This window comes from Oncorhynchus mykiss, chromosome 16, assembly GCF_013265735.2.
Source record: "Oncorhynchus mykiss isolate Arlee chromosome 16, USDA_OmykA_1.1, whole genome shotgun sequence".
In the NCBI taxonomy this organism is placed as follows: domain Eukaryota; kingdom Metazoa; phylum Chordata; class Actinopteri; order Salmoniformes; family Salmonidae; genus Oncorhynchus; species Oncorhynchus mykiss.
This window is the reverse complement of record NC_048580.1, coordinates 44,418,264-44,437,867: the sequence shown is the minus strand read 5'-3', so window position 1 is coordinate 44,437,867 and position 19,604 is coordinate 44,418,264. Positions and strand designations below refer to the sequence as shown.

The following is a 19,604-nucleotide window of genomic DNA, read 5'->3' as shown; positions in this document are numbered from 1 at the left end:
AAAGTATCTATATCCACTGTAAAACGAGTCCTATATCGACATAACCTGAAAGGCCCCTCAGCAAGGAAGAAGCCACTGCTCCAAAACCTCCATAAAAAAGCCAGACTACGGTTTGCAACTGCACATGGGGACAAAGGTCGTACTTTTGGGAGAAATGTCCTCTGGTCTAATGAAACAAAAATAGAACTGTTTGGCCATAATGACCATCGCTATGTTTGGATGAAAAAGGGGGAGGCTTGCAAGCCAAAGAACACCATCCCAACCGTGAAGCACGGGGGTGGCAGCATCATGTTGTGGGGGTGCTTTGCTGCAGGAGGGACTGGTGCACTTCACAAAATAGACAGCATCATGAGGGAGGAAATTGTGTGGATGTATTGAAGCAACATCTCAAGACATCAGTCAGGAAGTTAAAGCTTGGTCGCTAATGGGTCTTCCAAATGGACAATGACCCCCAAGCATACTTCCAAAGTTGTGGCAAAATGGCTTAAGGACAACAAAGTCAAGGTATTGGAGTGGCCATCACAAAGCCCTGACCTCAATCCTATAGAACATTTGTGGGCAGAACTGAAAAAGCATGTGCGAGCAAGGAGGCCTACAAACCTGACTCAGTTATACCTGCTCTGTCTGGAGGAATGAGCCAAAATTCACCCAACTTATTGTGGGAAGCTTGTGGAAGGCTACCCGAAATGTTTGACCTAAGTTAAACAATTTAAAGGCAATGCTACAAAATACTAATGGAGTGTATGTAAACTTCTGACCCACTGGGCATGTGACGAACAAAATAAAAGCTGAAATAAATCATTCTCGTTACTATTATTCTGACATTTTACATTCTTAAAATAAAGTGGTGATCCTAACTGACCTAAGACAGGGAATTTTTACTAGGATTAAATGTCAGGAATTGTGAAAAACTGAGTTTAAATGTAATTGGCTAAGGTGTATGTAAACTTCTGACTTCAACTGTAGGTATTCAGACCCTTTGCTATGAGACTCGATATTGAGCTCAGGTGCATTTTGTTTCCATTGATCATCCCTGAGATGTTTCTACAACTTGATTGGATTCCACCTGTAGTTAATTCAATTGATTGTACATTATTTTGAAACACACACACCTGTCTATATAAGGTCCCACAGTTGACAGTGCATGTCAGTGCAACAACCAAGCCATGAAGTCAAAGGAATTGTCCGTAGAGCTTTGAGACAGGATTGTGTCAAGGCAGCAGCATTTACAGTCCCCAAGACCACAGTAGCTTCCATCATTCTAAAATGGAAGAAGTTTGGATCCACCAAGACTCTTTCTAGAGCTGGCCACAAGGCCAAAATTAGCAATCTGGGGATAAGGGCCATGGTCAGGGAGGTGACCAAGAACCCCACAAGTTCCTCTGTGGAGATGGGAGAACCTTCTAGAAGGACAACCATCTCTGCAGAACTCCACCAATCAGGCCTTTATCGTGGTGGCCAGATGGAAGCCACTCCTCAGTAAAAGGCACATGACAGCCCACTTGGAGTTTGCCAAAAGGCACCTAAAGCACTCTCAGACCATGAGAAACAAGATTCTCTGGTCTGGTGAAACCAAGAATGAATTCTTTGGCCTGAATGCCAAGCTTCTGGAGGAAACCGGGCACAATTCCTACAGTGAATCATGGTGGTGGCAGCATCATGCTGTGGGGATGTTTTTCAGGAGCAGGGACTGGGAGACTAGTCAGGGTCGAGGGAAAGATGAACGGAGCAAAGTACAGAGAGATCCTTGATGAAAACCTGCTCCAGAATGCTCAGAACCTCAGACTGGGGTGAAGGGTATTGGGTATTTGTCATTATGGGGTATTGTCAGGAAGAAAATAAACAATCCATTTTAGAATAAGGCTGTAATGTAACAAAATGTGGAAAAGGTTAAGGGGTCTGAATACTTTCCGAATGCACTGCATATCACAATAGCCAATTAGGGTTCTCACGCATAGAGAAAAATGCCTCCAGTGGCCTTACTTCAATAAAATGTCTGGATAACTCCTATTTTGTTCCAGGCACACAGAGAGCGAGGAGCCTGGTGGGATATCCAATCATGGCATACCAGTGGCCTTCTTTGCCCCAGAAGTGCATGTTGACCCACTGTGTGACGCGGCTAAGTGCTCCCCCTCAGCCATCCTCAATGCTCTGAGAGCTAGGGACAGCCAGAGGGAACAGCAGAGCCCATACTCCCTACAAACACAGACTGTGAACCAGAAACCACAACCCCGCAAGAAACAGCCCAATAACATGGCCGTCAATCAGAGACCACCATACCCGCTACCGACACAGCCTAATTACCAGAGACCTTATTTCCACAACACACAGCCTGCTAACCTGCCCACCAGCCAGGACCTGAGGCAAGAGCCCAGCCCCAGTATCCCCATCATAACCCCTCAGGCACTCAAGCCTCAGGAGTTCTCTCAGATAGCCATGGAGGAAGAGAAGGTGGAGATGGATAGAGAGATCACCCCACTGGAAATACCAGTGCTTCCTGTGAACTTATTCTCCAACTCCCTCTGTCTCACCATGGAGGACCCCTACTTTGGGCCTGACTCACCCCTGGCTGCTCAGGATCGCAAAGGGTCTGATGATGAGGAGGAGCAGGCTCCACTGAGCCAGTGGACAGAGAACCCCTGTTTCAACGGACCCAGCCTGACCCTTAACAGCCAGCGGATGGAGCTGCCAGCCCTCACCACCACCAACGCTGCCCCGGGTGCAGTTTCTTCAGATGAAGACAGTCCACCTCCATTACCCGAGAGAACTGCTGAATCATATGTACTGGCTGCTGGTGCAGGTGACATGCTTCCTGTTTAAAATGTGGGATTAACATATTCCAACAAGATATTTGGAGGGCTAAAAAAAAAGATCTTCCTGTGCCCCTCAGAGCGCTCGGATAACATCTCTAAACCTAAGATGTTAGAAATCATCCTCCCTTTTAATGCTGAAGCTGAGGCCCTCAGGGGGGGGAATGGTGAGTGGAGGAATGGTGAGTGGCGGAATGGTGAGTGGCGGAATGGTGAGTGGAGGAATGGTGAGTGGCGGAATGTTGAGTGGCGGAATGTTGAGCGGAGGAATGGTGAGCGGAGGAATGGTGAGCGGAGGAATGGTGAGTACTCTTGATAAACTCTTCTTGATAAGCACTCCCCCATAGGGAGTCCCCTGTCGCCCATCCCCCCACTGCCAGAGAGAACGCCAGAGTCCTTTGTGTTGGCCAACGATGCCGGTAGGAGCACTCCTGTCTTCCCTCTCCTCTCAGTCCCTGTAGAGAAGATGGTCCAGGACAGGCCAAAGGACAGCAGGATTGGAACATCCTCGGAATGGTGTGGCCGTTTAGGGGACACACCAGCTCTGGTGGAGAAGAGATCTTGGACGAGGAGCAGGAGCTTAAAAGTTAAAATGACAACACTCTCAGGTACATTTGTCAAAGATGTATTTTTTCTCAGAATAATAAAGAGGTCTTTTTTTTATTGATTGTTCATAAAAAATATATATATATATTACACGGATAGTCACAAAACGCCATGTGATTTTAATCTATGTCTCTGGCCTTTTCCCATTACAGTATCACCCCAGGTTACAGTGTCACCCCCGGTTACAGTGCCTCCCCTAGTTGTATCTTCGGTTCCTGCTCCCTGTACATCTATAAACCTTCCTCCTCCCCCTCCCCCTCCCCTGGTCCCTACTCTCTCACCTCCAGGTAAGCAAAAGTGACACCCATTTTATGCTTTCAATGTAACTTTTTCCTATAATGAGGGGTCCTCACTGACTTGTTTGCTTTCTTGTGAATGATCAGAGAGACTGACTCCGCCTCTACCTGAGAGAACCCCAGAATCCTTCATGGTGGTCCTTCAGGACGGTGAGCACATCTCTTCATCACCACCACCTTCGCAATCATCACGTGAGTGCTGCTCTCGATGTTAACAATCCGGGCAGAATTCATAAACATGTAAACGGCTCTGTGTGTAAACTCTGTCTCAATCGACGTAATGAATCTACTGTGTACTAATCTGACGTTCTACTGTTTGGGCAGTTGCATTTGATCAAAACAGCGCCCCCTGCCTGCAGAGTCTGAGCAGCCAGACCACAACCACACAGCAGAGGATCGGTACGTCCTCAGAGTGGTCGGGGAACTCCCAACCCAAAAGATTCCTGGATGGAATCATGAATCGGAGCAAGGTAGCGGACATGCTGTAGCTAGAAATAGAAATAATAGAAATAATTCAACTCCAATGGGGGATGGTTCTTGCAATTACATTTCTGTGGTCTCATATACCCATATTTAGAGAGTTGGGCCTTTTATTTTTAGAATTTAGAATATTGTTCTAATTCTAGACATTCAGTTACTTTGCAGAATTTAAATAGTCCCCATAGAATGTTAATGGGGAGCCAACATGGCTGCCATAGAATGTTAATGGGGAGCCAACATGGCTGCCATAGAATGTTAATGGGGAGCCAACATGGCTGCCATAGAATGTTGTAGTCATGTAAATGCATCATAATGCAGAAACCTCAACAGCCCAACTCTCGAAATATATGGCTCTGGTCACACTACCTGACAGTAGCGACTCACAGTCTCTTACTCTACCAGTCATGTGTATTTAATGGTTATGTCTAGAACAGGATGCTGCCACCTACCCCTTTGTGCCATAGATTAACACATCTTTCCTAAATGCCCCTTAGAGATATAAAAATCACTAAGCATTTTTTGTCTTCCTTGTGATTCATGCTATGACTCAGATGTTCCAGTTGTTGTTTATACTTTAGTACATTAACACAACACTGTAAATTGTTCACTCAGAGTGTCCGGGCAAAGAGTTCACGGCAAGGTAAGCTATTTTCACGGTATTGGCTGAGAAAAGCCATCTGTCTTTTTTGGTGTGGTTTCCTTCTTCTGCAATCGGTCTGTTTGGAGTTGACAAAGACTTAAGTCAACTTCCGTCAACTTAAAGTCGTTGCTCTGGGCTCTACTCCCTTACACAATAAAATGCCCTAATAGGGATCATTGAATAGAGTCATTTATGCAGAAGCTGCACCTACCAAAATAGAAGTCAAGATGATGAGCCATAATGTCAGTGTAAAGATTGGAGGTACTCTTTCAAGCCGCTGGAGGGTGGTATTGAGCTATCTGATGTTTGAGACAAAATCTGTTGATTATTCTCTGTCTGTTTCCTGTGCAGAGCACCTGGCGACTGTTCATCTGGTTGCTCCAGCCGTTGTGGCCTTGGCGACAGCAGGAAGTGGTGAGTTGCAATGCTCAGAACGTAGACCCCCCCAATTACAACTATCAACTCTGTCTCACTTAACTACACCACAGGCCCATGTAAATCTGATCTCTCTCCTTGTTAAGAGGATTCAAATCACAGTAATCCAACCATCCGCCCTATTCCCACATAGTGATGACTCTTGATGATATTGAATTGAACTTTTTAAACATTTTTTAAATGGCTCCCTAACTGTGAAACATCTGATGACTGTTTCTTAGCTGAGATGGAGCACCAGCAGCCGGTGGTCAACAGCATCTCAACCAGCTCTGGTACTGCTGACAACAAATCAGACAAGGACAGTGGGAAGGGCATGTCTAGAACAAAGGTAATGGCTATGTACATAGAGTCACAGTAACTGACAGACTTGATCTATTAGTTTAAAAAAAATGGAGGATCTGGTGCTTCTATACTGTGATGTTATTTGAGTATGGGGGAGTGGGATAAATTGAGCCATTTTCTACATTCATCTCTGTCAAGGGAAATATGGTATTCTCTCAAACAAAGAAATGTACATATGTTTCAGGATGTTGCATATCCCTAGAAATAATCCGAATTCATGTCAAAATGACCGTTTTTAAAACATAGCTGGTCCATAAAGTGGTCTCTTGGCACAACTTACCTCGGGTATGGGGTAAGTTGAGACGAGGGACAGGGTAAGTTGAGCCTCCTACACATTTCTGTACTGAATGAAACACCACTACCTTTATAGAACCATGTCTATCTTTGTTTCCCAAACACAATTCAACATAATCACAATCGCTTTTTTGTCTCTTAATCCTTTTAGGTTTAACACTTAAACACTTAGTACTTTTTTTGAAAACCTTAACATATTCCAGGCCTTGTTGTTACCTCGTATCCTAGCAACAATGCCTTGTATTATGCCTGGGAAGAAAACACTTACATTTTCGTAACTTGCCATTGGCTCAACTTACGTCAAGGATTTTTTTTTTAGCCCACACAGATAAAATGATGCACTTCCATGCTAGCTTTAAGAACTCATATTGAATTTTATGGAGACCCCGACTGATATACAGAACAATATTTAAATGATCTCCTTTGGTTGAGATACAAGCATCATGAAGCATTTAACCCCAAATTCCTTTGACTTGGTGAAAATCTGTTTTTTTTCGACATAACTTGCTTGCCACTTTTTCAATGTGGTTTCTTCCTTCGCAGACTTCATTTTGTGTATGGTTTCCTAGAAACATGGGCGGCTCAACTTCCCCCTTTGTCTTAACTTACCCCACTCTCCAGCTATGTCTTATCTAAAGCCAGCAGTCTCGGTTTTTCTTTTTCAGAGCCTGAAGTTCTTCAAGTACAGACAGAAACGTAAGTAACAGATCCCTGTAAATGGATCTGCTGTCTGGAACATACACCCCCCACCTCTAGTGTACCTCTGCGAGCTAAAATAGTAACACATTCTTCCCACCCACAGCAAAGACAGCCCCCCCAGCAGCAACAGCCCACTCTGGATCACCTCCTTATGGTGCCTCTGCCTCATCATCAGTGTTTAAATTTGGTAAGCATTCTCAAAGGAGATCCATGCAAATCTCATTAACCATCAATAGTCCTTTTAATTCAAAAGTCTCTCAAAGTATCATAAAGAATCACAGTCTCACAAAGTCTGTTCTCTCTCCAGGATTTGGGAGTCGTTTTGTGAAGCCTAAAGGGCCAAGGACTCACCCCGAGACGTGGTTTTAAGGCGGCCAGTCAACAAAGCTGGACACGTCTGGCCACTGTCCTGAGATCACAGGGCTGGAACCCTGCATGTGGCTAGTCGATACCGGCTACTCAACTGAACCAGTGATTGCCTGGTCCCAGGCCTGCTGGTGCCGTTTTTCCAACTCCTGTGTCATTATCAAGTGAGACCAGTGACCGTTCCCAGACGAATTATCACAGTGTGAAGGAAGAGTATTTCATGAAGACATGGAGGATGACGTACTGTACTGTAGCATTCTCCCTCTGCATCGATTCTGGAAGGACACAAGCACGGTTTCTCAAACTGCTGTTATGGCTCGGTGATCAATCTCTGATGAGATTCCTTTTACAGAACCACCTGCTTGCTATTCATGACAAAATTGATTGTACTGTGGTTGCGAAAAACACAAATCACATGTTGGCAAAAGGATGGATGAGTTGATAAATATGTTTAAGCGAGGGCTACTTTTGACTATTTTGCCTGGTCAGATACTGTAAGGTACTTTAAATGGTTGTTAACACTTGATACATGTTACATCCAGATAGTTTTACATGTCTTTTGATTTGGTTTGTTAGTGTAGTCTACTTTTGATCCAGACAAATGCTAGATCTACACCTGCACTGTTCAGTGTGAATGTTACCCACCACGATGGGACAACTGTTTGTAAGGATAAATATATTTGTACCGGTAATATTTTTCATGGCGGTGTGAGATAAGACCGATACTGTATGTACATCACGTGTAAGTTGGTGGATGCGTTTTCTTTACAGGCTATAATTTAAAAGCAAATCCAAGACCAATTGCTGTAAATTTACCCATTGATGAGGATCACTGATTTCTTCTCTATAATGCTTACAAAAGTAATGCCACTCAGTTGTTTCATACATAATACAGGCATACAGTTATTTTTTTTTTTTTAAACACAGGAAAAGTTGATGCATTCCATTGTGTGTTCTCAATTTACATGACTGATCACACTTTTAATAACATAATTCTATTAAATGTAACTTATTATTTTTACCCAAAAAATTGTTTTGACTTTTTGTTAGACAACATAGTAAAAAAAATCTCTCATGAATTAAAATACAAACATCAACAACAGTAACAGTATTTGTATTAACACTACACATAGCATGCCTTGGTCATCAGCCACACTCCACACCACAACAGAATATGACTAAGCTCAAAAGAAACCATAGCTGGGTCGTTCCACTAAATATTTTAAGTAGAAAATGTGCACCAATATAGAATTTGTTCAATCCTGTTATATTCAAATAAGTGCCCTTTAATATAGACAATATGGAGAATTCAATAAATGTGTTTTTTTAAATATATGAAGAAAGACTTCCTAAAGTGCAGAAATGCAGCATTTTGACATGTCCCTCCATCAACCCTGTGTCACTTTCAGGGACATTTTAACCCTACTTAACCCCAAACTTTCTCCAAGTTTTCACCATCATTGTAAAGCCCTTGTTATTTTGTTGCTTTGACAAAGTCATTTCATGTGATTAGAGGTTCCTTTATGTCTGTCCCTAATTTTAAGGTCGACCCTGTTACGTGAACTGAACTCCAGTTTTAATATGATGAAACTATTCCTTTTTAAAACTTTTTTTCAAAAGAAACATTGAACATCTAATAATCAAATCATAGCTTTTAAAGCAGGTGACAACCCTGAATCCATTGATATTACAGGCTAGGATGTTTTCAAATTTGGTGAAACTTGCATTCAATTGCCACTCCCTGTTGTAAACAATACGTTTCCCCTGTCAGAAGGGGATTGATGGCTGCTTTAAGATGAAACGGTCAACGCTGTCCCTTTATTTTGCACTTAATAGGCACTTACTATATATTTTAAAATTTTATTTCACCTTTTGAGATGGGAAAACATGTCTTTTAAAAACTAATTAGGCAGTGTTCATGATATATACCATGGTACTCTATCTTGACTGGTAAAGCGAGTTGCTTCAGTAACTCATGAAAGAAGTTAGGAAACTCCCCAGAGGGATCGAAGTTTCAGTTACTAAAACAAATATGAAACACTTGACACTTTTTCTGACAAATGTTTCTACATTTAAATTACACACTTCGGCTGAAAAAAAATCTGGGGTTGTCTCAAACTGCATTTACACATACAAATAATACATTATAGTCGGAATAATTTAAAAGGAAAAAGTTCAACAATTTCAAGAAGAAAATTGTGATTGTGTTTTTTTTTTTTTTTTTTTACATAGGAATGTCAGTCATAAATGCACACAGTTGCACTCCTTTAAATAAGCTCCTCTACCTCAGAGGGTAAAGGAGTAAAGGGGAGCAGAGGTCATTTGAGGAAGTCAGTGGGGCAGTGACGCTGTACATCATGGTGGGGTCGGGGGGAGTTGTAGTTTAGACCAGGGGGAGGAGGACGGACCAAGGGCTGTGGAAGCCTGGGCTCCAGTGTAGGGGGGTTAGAACCAGAAGCGACAGGTGGCAGGGGGCTGATGCCCGGGTAGGGAGGTCGCAGGTGGGCAGACTTGGCAGGCTGAGGAGGGGCTGGTTGGGGCTCTCTGGGTGGAGTAGCAGGCTTCTGAAACACTGGTTCCTCTGTCTTGGCCACCCCTCCCTGGGTCCTGTCTCTCTGTGTTGGACCAGCGCAGTGGAGCACTTTGGCATCTGACTGGGCCGGGGAGAGGGATGATGAAAACATTTTACCTGATGTTATGCTCTGGTCGTTGGGCTTGTGTTGGGCGTGCTCCCCCCCATCCTTCTCCTCATGGTACTGTCTGAGGCGGATGTGCCAGGCCAGGCTGCAGACTGCCGACACAGTCTTGAACTGGTGGATAACATTCCGGGGGATGAAGTAGATGTCGTCGTCACACAGCTGCACGCGGACATAGCGGATGCCCTCCCGCCTCAGCTGGTTCAGCTTGGCATCATCCACCCACTGGACACACTGCAGGGAGATGAGAATTAGGGGTAGGCCTGCCTGATCCTCCTAATTTCTCCTCATTGTAAAACAAGGATTACTCCCACAAACACCATGTTGTTCACTGTGTCAACATTTTTCGGCCATAGATCTTTAAAAAACATAAAAATCCTGATCCTTCGCAAACATAAAAAGTAAGCCTGACGTGTCTGGTATCAAGGTCAACACTACGAACTCTCAAAAATGAATATCACACAGGTCGGGTCATTCTCTGTGGCCAAAATTAAGCTTCTCGTCCTGCTAATTATAGCTCGAAACTAACTCACTAAATGGCACATTATGTCATCTCCGCTGAAGCCTTCTGCATTCAAATCTGACATTTGACCAGCTATCATCCCACACAGAGGATGAATCATGCATCACCCTAACACGTTAAAGGTTCAATGAGAGCTCGGTTCCTACCTGAGACACGGGGGGCTCGTACAGATCCAGCTGCAGCCTCTGGACCACATCGTTAAAGTCCTCCGCGTGGAAACACACCGCATCTTTGGTTATCCTCGGACGCTCACTCCTGTTGACCAAAGAACCGTCACAATCGTTAGCTCACCGGACATATGGATCACACCTAAATAAATGTTGACACACAAATCGGGAAAACTCAAGTGGTTCATAACAAATTGTCATGACAACAGTATCACTGGATGAAGCCGTTTCACCAGTACATTCCTACTGCATTGCAGCTGAGAGCAGAGACGAATGAATGCCAAACACTTCATAAACACTCATCATGCCCCAAACGACACTAACAACCCACCACTCTCCAAACTGCACAGCCTTCAGCACGCCCACTGCTGCCGTACTCTGCCAGTCGAAGCTCTGGCCCACGTGGTCAGCGTGAGCCCTGGTCCGGTCCTCAAACAGAACCTCTCTGGGCTCACTGGTCCTAGGCAGGTAGTGAAGGTTCTTGATCTCATTCATGGACCTGCAAGGTGGAGAGGGAGAGCAGGTAGTACTCCAGTCATCCACCGGCAGTGAGGAATAGCCAAAGTTACCCTGGGTAATGCAGACTGAAGTGACATCATGGCTAGAAGGGTCAAGTAGAGCTAAGCGAATGAATGATCCTGAACTCTGGGAAAACTACACTGAGTGTACAAAACATTAAGAACACCTGCTCTTTCCATGACATAGACTGACTGGGTGAATCCAGGTGAAAGATATGATCCCTTATTGATGTCACTTGTTAAATCCACTTTGAATCCAAATCACATTTTATTGGTCACATACACATGGTCGTGCTTCTAGTTCCGACAGTGCAGCAATATCTAACAACTATCTAATGCACACAAATCTAAGTAAAGGGATGGAATAGGAATGTGTACATATAAATATATGGATGAGAAATGACTGAGCGGCATAGGCAAGGTGCAATAGAGGGTATAATATACAGTATATGCATATGGGGTGAGTAATGCAAGATATGTAAACATCATTATTAAAGTGCCATGAATTAAGTGACTAGTGATCCATTTGTTAGAATCAGTATAGATGAAGGGGGTGAGAAAGTTTAAAGAAAGATTTTGAAGCCTCGAGACGATTGAGACATGGACTGTGTGTGTGTGCCATTCAGAGGGTGGATGGGCAAGACAAAAGATTGAAGTGCCTTTCAACGAGGTACGGTAGTAGGTGCCAGGTGCACCGTTTGGTGTCAAGAACTGCCACACTGCTGGGTTTTTAAGCTCAACAGTTTCCTGTGTGTATCAAGAATGGTCCACAAAGGACATCCGGACAACTTGACAACTGTGGGAAGCATTGGAGTCAACATGGGCCAGCATCCCTGTGGAACACTTTTGACACCTTGTAGAGTCCAAGCCCCAACACATTCAGGCTGTTCTGAAGTCAAAAGGGGGGGGGGGGGGGGTACAACTCAATATTAGGAAGATGATCTTAATGTTTTGTACACTCAGTGTGTAAATAGGCTTATACTGTATGTATTACTATGATAAAAGTCTTGTCATGGGATCCACCTGCGCCTTTTGAAGGGGGACTTGGGCATGTCAGCGGTTGGCACCATCTGCTCGCCCGGCCGGACCCACATGATGGGTCCATCATCACTCTGGGAACGACAGTCCAGCTTCAGGCTGGAGAGACTGCCCCAAGGCAGGGTCATCTGGATGGACAAGACACAGAGGGTTAGAGCGACAAACTCTAATATATACCGTAATAACCGTAGCAGATTTGGAGTAATTCAAGATGCGCACATTGAGACAGAAATGACAAGTAACAACCATTTCTGTCTCACTTTGTCCATAAATGATATGTACTCTATTCACAAAAACATAAAATGAATCCATGTACACTAAACAAAAATATAAATTGTTGGTCCCATGTTTAATGAGCTGAAATAAACAGTCACAGAAAAGTTTCATACACACAAATGCATATTACTCAAAAATGTGCACACAAATTTGTTTATATCCCTGTTAGTGAGCATTTCTACTTTGCCAAGATAATCCATCCATCTGACAGGTGTGGCATGTCAAGCAGCTGATTAAACAACATGATCATTACACAGGTGCACCTTGTGCTAGGGACAATAAATGGCCACTCTAAAACGTGTAGTTTTGTCACACAACACAATGCCACAGATGTCATGTTTTGAGGGAGCGTGCAATTGGTATGCTGACTGCAGGAATGTCCACCAGAGCTGTTGCCAGATAATTTAATGTTAATTTCTCTACCACAAGCCACCTCCAACGTTGTTTTTGAGAATTTGGCAGTACGTTGAACCAGCTTCACAACCGCAGACCACATGTATGGCATCGCGTGGGTGAGCGGTTTTCCATGGTGGCAGTGAGGTTATGGTATGGGCAGGCATACAGACAACAGACACAACTCAATTGTATCAATGGCAGTTTGAATGCACAGAGATACCGTGACGAAATCCTGAGGCCCATTGTCGTGCCAGTCATCCGCCATCATCACCTCATATTTCGGCATGATAATGCACGGCACCATGTCGCAAGGATCTGTACACAATTCCTGGAAGCTGAAAATGTCAACGTTCTTCCATGGCCTGAAGACTCACCAAACATGTCACCCGTTGAACATGCTTGGGATTTTCTGGATCGACGTGTACGACAGCATGTTCCAGTTCCCGCCAATATCCAGCGTCTTCGCACAGCCATTGAAGAGGAGTGGTACAACATTCTACAGGCCACAATCAACAGCCTCATCAACTCTATGTGAAGGAGATGTGCCGCGCTGCATGAGGCAAACGGTTGTCACACCAGAAACTGACTGGTTTTCTGATCCACGCCCCAACTTTTTTTTTTTTAAAGGTATCTGTGACCAACAGATGCTTATCTGTATTCCCAGTTAATAGATTAGGTTCTAAGGAATTGATTTCGATTGACTGATTTCCTTATATGAACTGTAACGCAGTAAAATCTTTAAAATTGTTGCATTTATATTTTTGTTCAAGTATATATGTTCTAAACTACTTACAAGGCCCAGTAGGCCAGTAAAACTGAATCCAACGACACTACATCTGTTAATGAAGGGTGAATTCTAAGCAGAAATCATCCCTGCCTTTTTCCTTTGACTGACCTTTAGAAAGGGGGACTCCTCCAGCATGTCCAGGAACTCTGGGAAGTAGTCCCCCACCTCCTCGGCCATGGCTCCCACCAGACTGATCTGTCTCATAGGTCCGGCCCTGTATGTCCCCGAGCAGTAGGTCCGACCCACCTGCAAACACACACAGAGGGAGAGGTCATGTTGATTTGGCTAAACCTGAAATGAATGCAATGCCAACATGAATTTGTTTTAGAATATATAATTAGGATATCGGATTAACACTGACCCGGCTGGATGGTTAGTTGAGCATGGAGCCGTGCAAGGCTTTCCAACATTTAGATAACGCTAGTTAGTGCAGTATAATCAAGCAGTGGCCTAAAGACAACATTCACCATGCATTAATTTAGCTCCCCTGAACCCATTAGTAGCCCTTGGATATTCCAGTGGAACAGCTGCATTAAATTAGGCCGAGGCTAATTGTCTGTGTAAATTGCACAGGGCACTGTGTGTGTTTGTGTGTGCGCGTGAGTGTTTATGTCAGTTGTCCAACTGAATGCATTTAACTGAAATGTGTCTTCCGCATTTAACCCAACACCTCTGAATCAGAGATTATGCGGGGGGCTTCCATAATCGACATGTCTTCTGTGCCCGGGGAAGAGTGGAATGGGAGATGGCGCTGACGGAGATGGCAGCATCGCGACTAGCTCTTAGAAAACTGCAGTATTGTTTTTTTTTTTATGTACTATTTTTTACATTATTAGCTCAGGAAATGTTGTGTCATTACATACAGCTGGGAAGATCTATTGGATATTAGGACGGCGGTAACTCACCAGAACTACCAGCATTACGACCAACAATATTCCTGGAGCAGAGCCATTATCCACTCCCCCCAGAGCAATTTAACTTATTCCAGAGGCCGATCCGAAACATTGCTGGCGGAAAGGAAGCACTCGAGGCGGCCTGCTGGTTCGACCACCCACCGCTTCAGAGTATATTACTCGCTAAAGTTCAGTCTTTGGATAACAAAGTTGATGAGCTAAGAGCAAGGATTTCTTTCCAGAGAGACATCGGGGCCTGTAACATACTTTGTTTCACGGAAATATGGCTCTCTTGGGATACTATGTCGGAGTCGGTAAAGCCAGCAGGATTCTCAGTACATCGCGCAGACAGGAATAGATCTCTCTCCGGGAAGCAGAAGGGCGGAGTGGTGTGTTTCATGATTAACAACTCATGGTGTAATTCTAGGAACATACAGGAACAAGTCCTTTTGTTCACCCAAACTAGAATACCTCACAATTAATAGCCAACCATATTATCTCCCAAGAGAATTCTCCCCCGTCATCGCCAAGGCCGTTTACATCCCACCTCAAGCCGAAACCTCGACGCCCCTCAAAGAACTTCACGGTGCAAACTGGAAACCACATATCCTGAGGCTGCATTTATTGTAGCTGGGGATTTTAACAAAGCAAATCTGAGGACTAGGCTGCCAAAGTTCTATCAACTTATCGACTGTCCTACTCGCGCTACTAAGACTCTCGACCATTTCTATTCAAACTTCCGGAATGCTTACAAGGCCCTCCCCCTCCCTCCTTTCGGCAAATCTGACCACGACTCCATCTTGCTCCTCCCGCCCTATAGGCAGAAACTCAAACAGGAAGTGCCCGTGCTTCGTACTATTCAACACTGGTCTGACCAATTGGAATCCACGCTTCAGGATGGTTTTGATCACGTGGACTGGAATATGTTCCGGGTAACTTTCGAAAATAATCTGGACGCATACACGGATACGGTGACTGAGTTCATAAGGAAGGGTATAGGAGATGTAGTATCCACTGTGACTATTACAACCTACCCTAACCAGAAACCGTGGTAGCAGTCGCGCAAAACTGAAAGCGCAAACCACCGCATTTTACCATGGCAAGGCGACTGGTAATATGGCAGAATAGCAGACCGAGAGACTGAAAAACAGCTTCTATCTCAAGGCCATCAGACTGTTAAACAGCCACCACTAACACTGAGTGGCTGCTGCCAACACACTGACACTGACTCAACTCCAGCCACTTTAATAATGGGAATTGATGGGAAATGATGTAAATATATCACTAGCCACTTTAAACAATGCTACCTTATATAATGTTACTTACCCTACATTATTCATCTCCTATGCATACGTATATACTGTACTCTATATCATCGACTGTATCCTTATGTAATACATGTATCACTAGCCACTTTAAACTATGCCACTTTGTTTACATACTCATCTCATTTGTACATACTGTACTCAATACCATCTACTGTATCTTGCCTATGCTGCTCTGTACCATCACTCATTCATATATCCTTATGTACATATTATTTATCCCCTTACACTGTGTACAAGACAGTAGTTTTGGAATTGTTAGTTAGATTACTTGTTATTACTGCATTGTCGGAACTAGAAGCACAAGCATTTCGCTACACTCGCATTAACATCTGCTAACCATGTGTATGTGACAAATAAAATTTTATTTGATTTGATTTGAATATAAACAGTGTAGTTATTCACTCCGAAGATAATCAAACAAGCTAAATATCAGTATACAGATAAAGTGGAGTCGCATTTCAACGGCTCAAACACAAGACGCATGTGGCAGGGACGACAGACAATCACGGACTACAAAAGCCGAGACCGACGTCTTGCTTCCGGACAGGCTAAACACATTCTTAGATCCACCCCAATAGATCCACAGACGATGCAATCGCCATCGCACTGCCCACTGCCCTATCCCATATGAAAAGAGGAATAATACCTATGCAAGAATGCTGTTTATTGACTAGAGCTCAGCATTCAACACCAAAGTACCATCCAAGCTCATCACTAAGTTCGAGGACCTGGGCCTGAACCCCGCCCTGTGCACCTGGGTCCTGGACTTCCTGACGGACCGCCCCCAGGTGGTGAAGGTAGGAAACATCACCTCCACTCCACTGGGGCCACACAAGGGTGCATGCTCAACCCCCTTCTGTACTCCCTGTTCACCCATGACTGTGTGGCCAAGCACACCACCAACTAACGCCTCCATCATCAAGTTTGCAGACGACACAACAGTAGTAGGCTTGATTACCAAAGATGCCGAGACACCTCCTCCCTGTAGGCTGAGGGCTCTGGGAGTGTGGTGCCTGGAAAACAACCTCTCACTCAACATCAACAAAACAAAGGAGATGATCATGGACTTCAGGAAACAGCAAAGGGTGCACCCCCCTATCTACATCGACGGGACTGCAGTGGTGAAGGTGGGAAGCTTCAAGTTCCTTGGCGTACACATTACTGACAAACTTAAATGGACCACCCACACAGATAGTGTTGTGAAGAAGGTGCAACAGAGCCTCTTCAACCTCAGGAGGCTAAAGAAATTTGGCTTGTCACCTAAAACCTTCACAAATGTTTACAGATGCACTACTGAAAGCATCCTGTCAGGCTGTATCACTGCCTAGTATGACAAGTGCACCGCCCCCAACCGCAAGGCTCTCCAGAGGCTGGTGCGGTCTGCCCAACACATTACCGGGGGCAAACTACCTGCCCTCCAGGATACCTACAGCACCCGAGGTCACAGGAAGGCCAAAAAGATCATCAAGGACATGAACCACTGCCTGTTCATCCCGCTATCATCAAGAAGGTGAGGTCAGGATAGGTGCATCAAAGCTGGGACCAAGAGACGGAAAAAACGCTACTATCTCAAGGCCATCAGACTGTTAAACAGCCGTCACTAGCACATTAGAGGCTGCTGCCTATAGGCATAGACTATGAGTTACTGGCCACTTTAATCATTTTTACATCTCATATGTATATACTGTTTTGTATTGTATTCAACTGTCCGTTCCGCTCTGACGTCGCTCGTCTTAAATAATTCCTACTTAGATGTGTGTGTATTGGATATATCACACACTTTAATGTGTGAGATATTACTGCACTGCACTGTCAGAGCTAGAAGCACAAGCACTTCGCTACATCCGCAATAACATCTGCTCATCACATGTATGTGACCAATAATATATCTGATTTGATTAACTTGCTCAGGGGCAGAACCAGATTTTTTACCTTGTCAGCTCAGGGATTCGATCCAGCAACCTTTCGGTTACTGGTCCAACGGTCTAACCACTAGGCTACCTGCCGCCGCTATGCGTGTCCACAACAGTAAAACGCCATGGAACAGGCCTCTAAGGAGCATAGCAACAGGGAAAGCTTGGCAAGAGTTCAGCTATAGACTTAACGTTGGTGTACTTTGGACTGAAACAACTATTGGAAGAATTAGCTAATTTATAACTTTGTTTAAGATAAGTGCTGTTGTTGTCTCAGAGCTGAAACATAGCCAAACAGAACACCTGATTCACTTGGTCACTTTATCAGGCTGGTTGAGGTGTTGATGATGGGCTGGAACAAAAGCCTTCCCACCCTGTAGCTCTCCAGGACCAAGATGGTGACCACTGCCAGTGTATTTAATGTCAGCTAAGACAAAAACACAGTATGAAGTCCCATACAGGTAACATCAGGTCACTGACAGGCCATTTCCATGACGTTTTTAATACTCTACCTGAGAGTGGAAGTTTGCGATAGTAGTGGTCTCTATATCCTTCTTCCCCAGGATCTCCATCTTGACCGGCGTGGAGGGGAAGTTGAAGGCAAAGTAGTCCAGGAAGTCAGGTAGGAAGGCAGCAGCCCCGTGCACCACAGCCAGGGCGTAGCGGGCTGCCCCTCGGGGTCTCTCAGCGAAGGCCAGCTCTAGGAACTCCTGGGTGAAGCGCTCCATCTCCACGGGCCGTAGAGAGGCCAGCTCATCAGCGTAGGCGTGTAGGACCGACGCTCCGCCGTTGGCCTGGCGCTCCTCGTGAATGAAGCGTCCGTAGACGGTGCCTGTCTGCAGAGACGAGCTGCGGATGAAGTGGTCTTGGGGGGACAGGAAGGGAGGGTGGGTGTGGTTGTGTACTCCTTTAGGAGTGTGGTGGTTGTTGGGGCCTGTACCAGGCTGGCAGTGTTTCCCCTCCTTCACATGGCCAAGGCGAGCTGAAGGACTGTGGTCAGCCAGACCTCCATACACAGTCTGGACCTCCTTGTTGAATGTGCGGATCTTCTTACCACGCTCATCCTCACGACGCCTCCTCTTCTTCTTCTTCCTCCTCAACAGGTGCACCTCCAGGGACTGGGCATGGCTGTTCTCATCATGATGGGGCTCTGGAGGCAGGAAGATGATAGCTCATTACCATGCACATCATTTGTCCATACCAAAATTGCAATTGGTTCACAACTACGAGTATGCAAAACATCCTCACCTGTTTATGCATCACCTGGCTGCTTCTTTTCAACAGATTAGTCCATTTGTCTGACTTAATTGTAAGTTTGCATACGATTCAAGCAATTAAAGAGTGGTGACATTAAGAATTAATAGAATAGAATGGAATAGAATAGGCAAGAATAACCTACCTTTGTTTTTCTTACATAGGCCTACCCCATGTTTCACGTTAGCCTCTGTGTTTTCCTTCTTGAGTTTGAGCTCTTTCTCACTGTGCTTTTCCTTGTTCTCCTGTATCTTGTCCTTGGGCTTGGCCACTTTGAGGGGCGTGAAAGTGAATTGTCCAGGCGGCAGAACCGTTTTTTTTTTCCTGTCCAACTTGGCTGCTGCAGATACCACCTTCTGCGCAGGCAGAGGAGGTTGAGGGTGCGTGTCCTTTGCGCCTTTGGTGTTGTTGTGGTGATGGTGGTGATAATGATGGTGGTGCAGAGTCATTTTTTCGGTGCTGGAGTTGCGTGGTTGACCATTCTGATGCGGCTGGTGTATTCGCTGCTGTTGAACATGTTGTGGGTGATGGTGGTGGTGATGATGGAGCTTCACTTTCTTTGCTTCCTTTTCGGATGAACGCTGGCGTTTATCCGTTGATGGTGACAGCTCCCTCTTGTTCTTTTTCTTCTTTTCTTTGGCTAATTTACCAAGGCTGTCCCTTACATGATTTTCTACTTTAATACGGCCCAAGTCGACCTGTGCAGCCATTTTGCACGTATATTTAAATGGCTAGAAATTCATACTGCGCAACTCGATCTGAATTTGTAGTTCTTGTATGCATCCAGCGATCCTGTACTTGCAGTTTATCCACCCTTTCTGCTCTGTCCACACTTGATGCGCACGCT

At 44.8% G+C, this 19,604-nt stretch overlaps 2 protein-coding genes across 5 annotated transcripts in view; one reads left to right on the top strand and one right to left on the bottom strand.

Annotated features, from left to right (window-relative positions):
* LOC110492085 (tyrosine-protein phosphatase non-receptor type 12) overlaps positions 1 to 7,992 on the top strand; it is a 19,619-nt gene extending 11,627 nt beyond the window's left edge. For 2 of the 4 annotated variants that reach the window (XM_021566090.2, XM_021566094.2), the window contains 12 exons: positions 2,022 to 2,800; positions 2,891 to 2,992; positions 3,158 to 3,418; positions 3,569 to 3,703; positions 3,800 to 3,904; positions 4,037 to 4,182; positions 4,805 to 4,832; positions 5,184 to 5,246; positions 5,489 to 5,595; positions 6,569 to 6,599; positions 6,706 to 6,789; positions 6,910 to 7,992. In XM_021566090.2, coding sequence (XP_021421765.2) covers positions 2,022 to 2,800; positions 2,891 to 2,992; positions 3,158 to 3,418; positions 3,569 to 3,703; positions 3,800 to 3,904; positions 4,037 to 4,182; positions 4,805 to 4,832; positions 5,184 to 5,246; positions 5,489 to 5,595; positions 6,569 to 6,599; positions 6,706 to 6,789; positions 6,910 to 6,971 — 1,903 coding nt within the window. In that variant the 3' untranslated portion in view covers positions 6,972 to 7,992. The remainder of the gene's footprint in view (positions 1 to 2,021; positions 2,801 to 2,890; positions 2,993 to 3,157; positions 3,419 to 3,568; positions 3,704 to 3,799; positions 3,905 to 4,036; positions 4,183 to 4,804; positions 4,833 to 5,183; positions 5,247 to 5,488; positions 5,596 to 6,568; positions 6,600 to 6,705; positions 6,790 to 6,909) is intronic. The other 2 variants (XM_021566093.2, XM_021566091.2) reach the window with 2 other exon arrangements.
* LOC110492086 (lysine-specific demethylase 9) lies at positions 7,847 to 19,604 on the bottom strand. Its single transcript, XM_021566095.2, has 7 exons — positions 18,903 to 19,604; positions 18,016 to 18,653; positions 13,478 to 13,615; positions 11,896 to 12,038; positions 10,686 to 10,853; positions 10,334 to 10,442; positions 7,847 to 9,898 (listed from the first exon to the last, which is right to left on the bottom strand). The coding sequence occupies exons 1-7, from the start codon at positions 19,465 to 19,467 to the stop codon at positions 9,287 to 9,289; spliced, it is 2,373 nt and encodes a 790-aa protein (XP_021421770.2). The 5' UTR covers positions 19,468 to 19,604; the 3' UTR covers positions 7,847 to 9,286.

What these genes read in the sequence shown, in the direction of transcription:
- LOC110492086 (XM_021566095.2), bottom strand. Translation starts at nt 19,467, where the DNA reads ATGGCTGCACAGGTCGACTTGGGCCGTATTAAAGTAGAAAATCATGTA. An exon ending in CCTATGTAAGAAAAACAAAG is followed by an intron (nt 18,654 to 18,902) that starts GTAGGTTATTCT and finishes TCCTGCCTCCAG; the next exon opens with AGCCCCATCATGATGAGAAC. An exon ending in ACGAGCCCCCCGTGTCTCAG is followed by an intron (nt 9,899 to 10,333) that starts GTAGGAACCGAG and finishes ATCTCCCTGCAG; the next exon opens with TGTGTCCAGTGGGTGGATGA.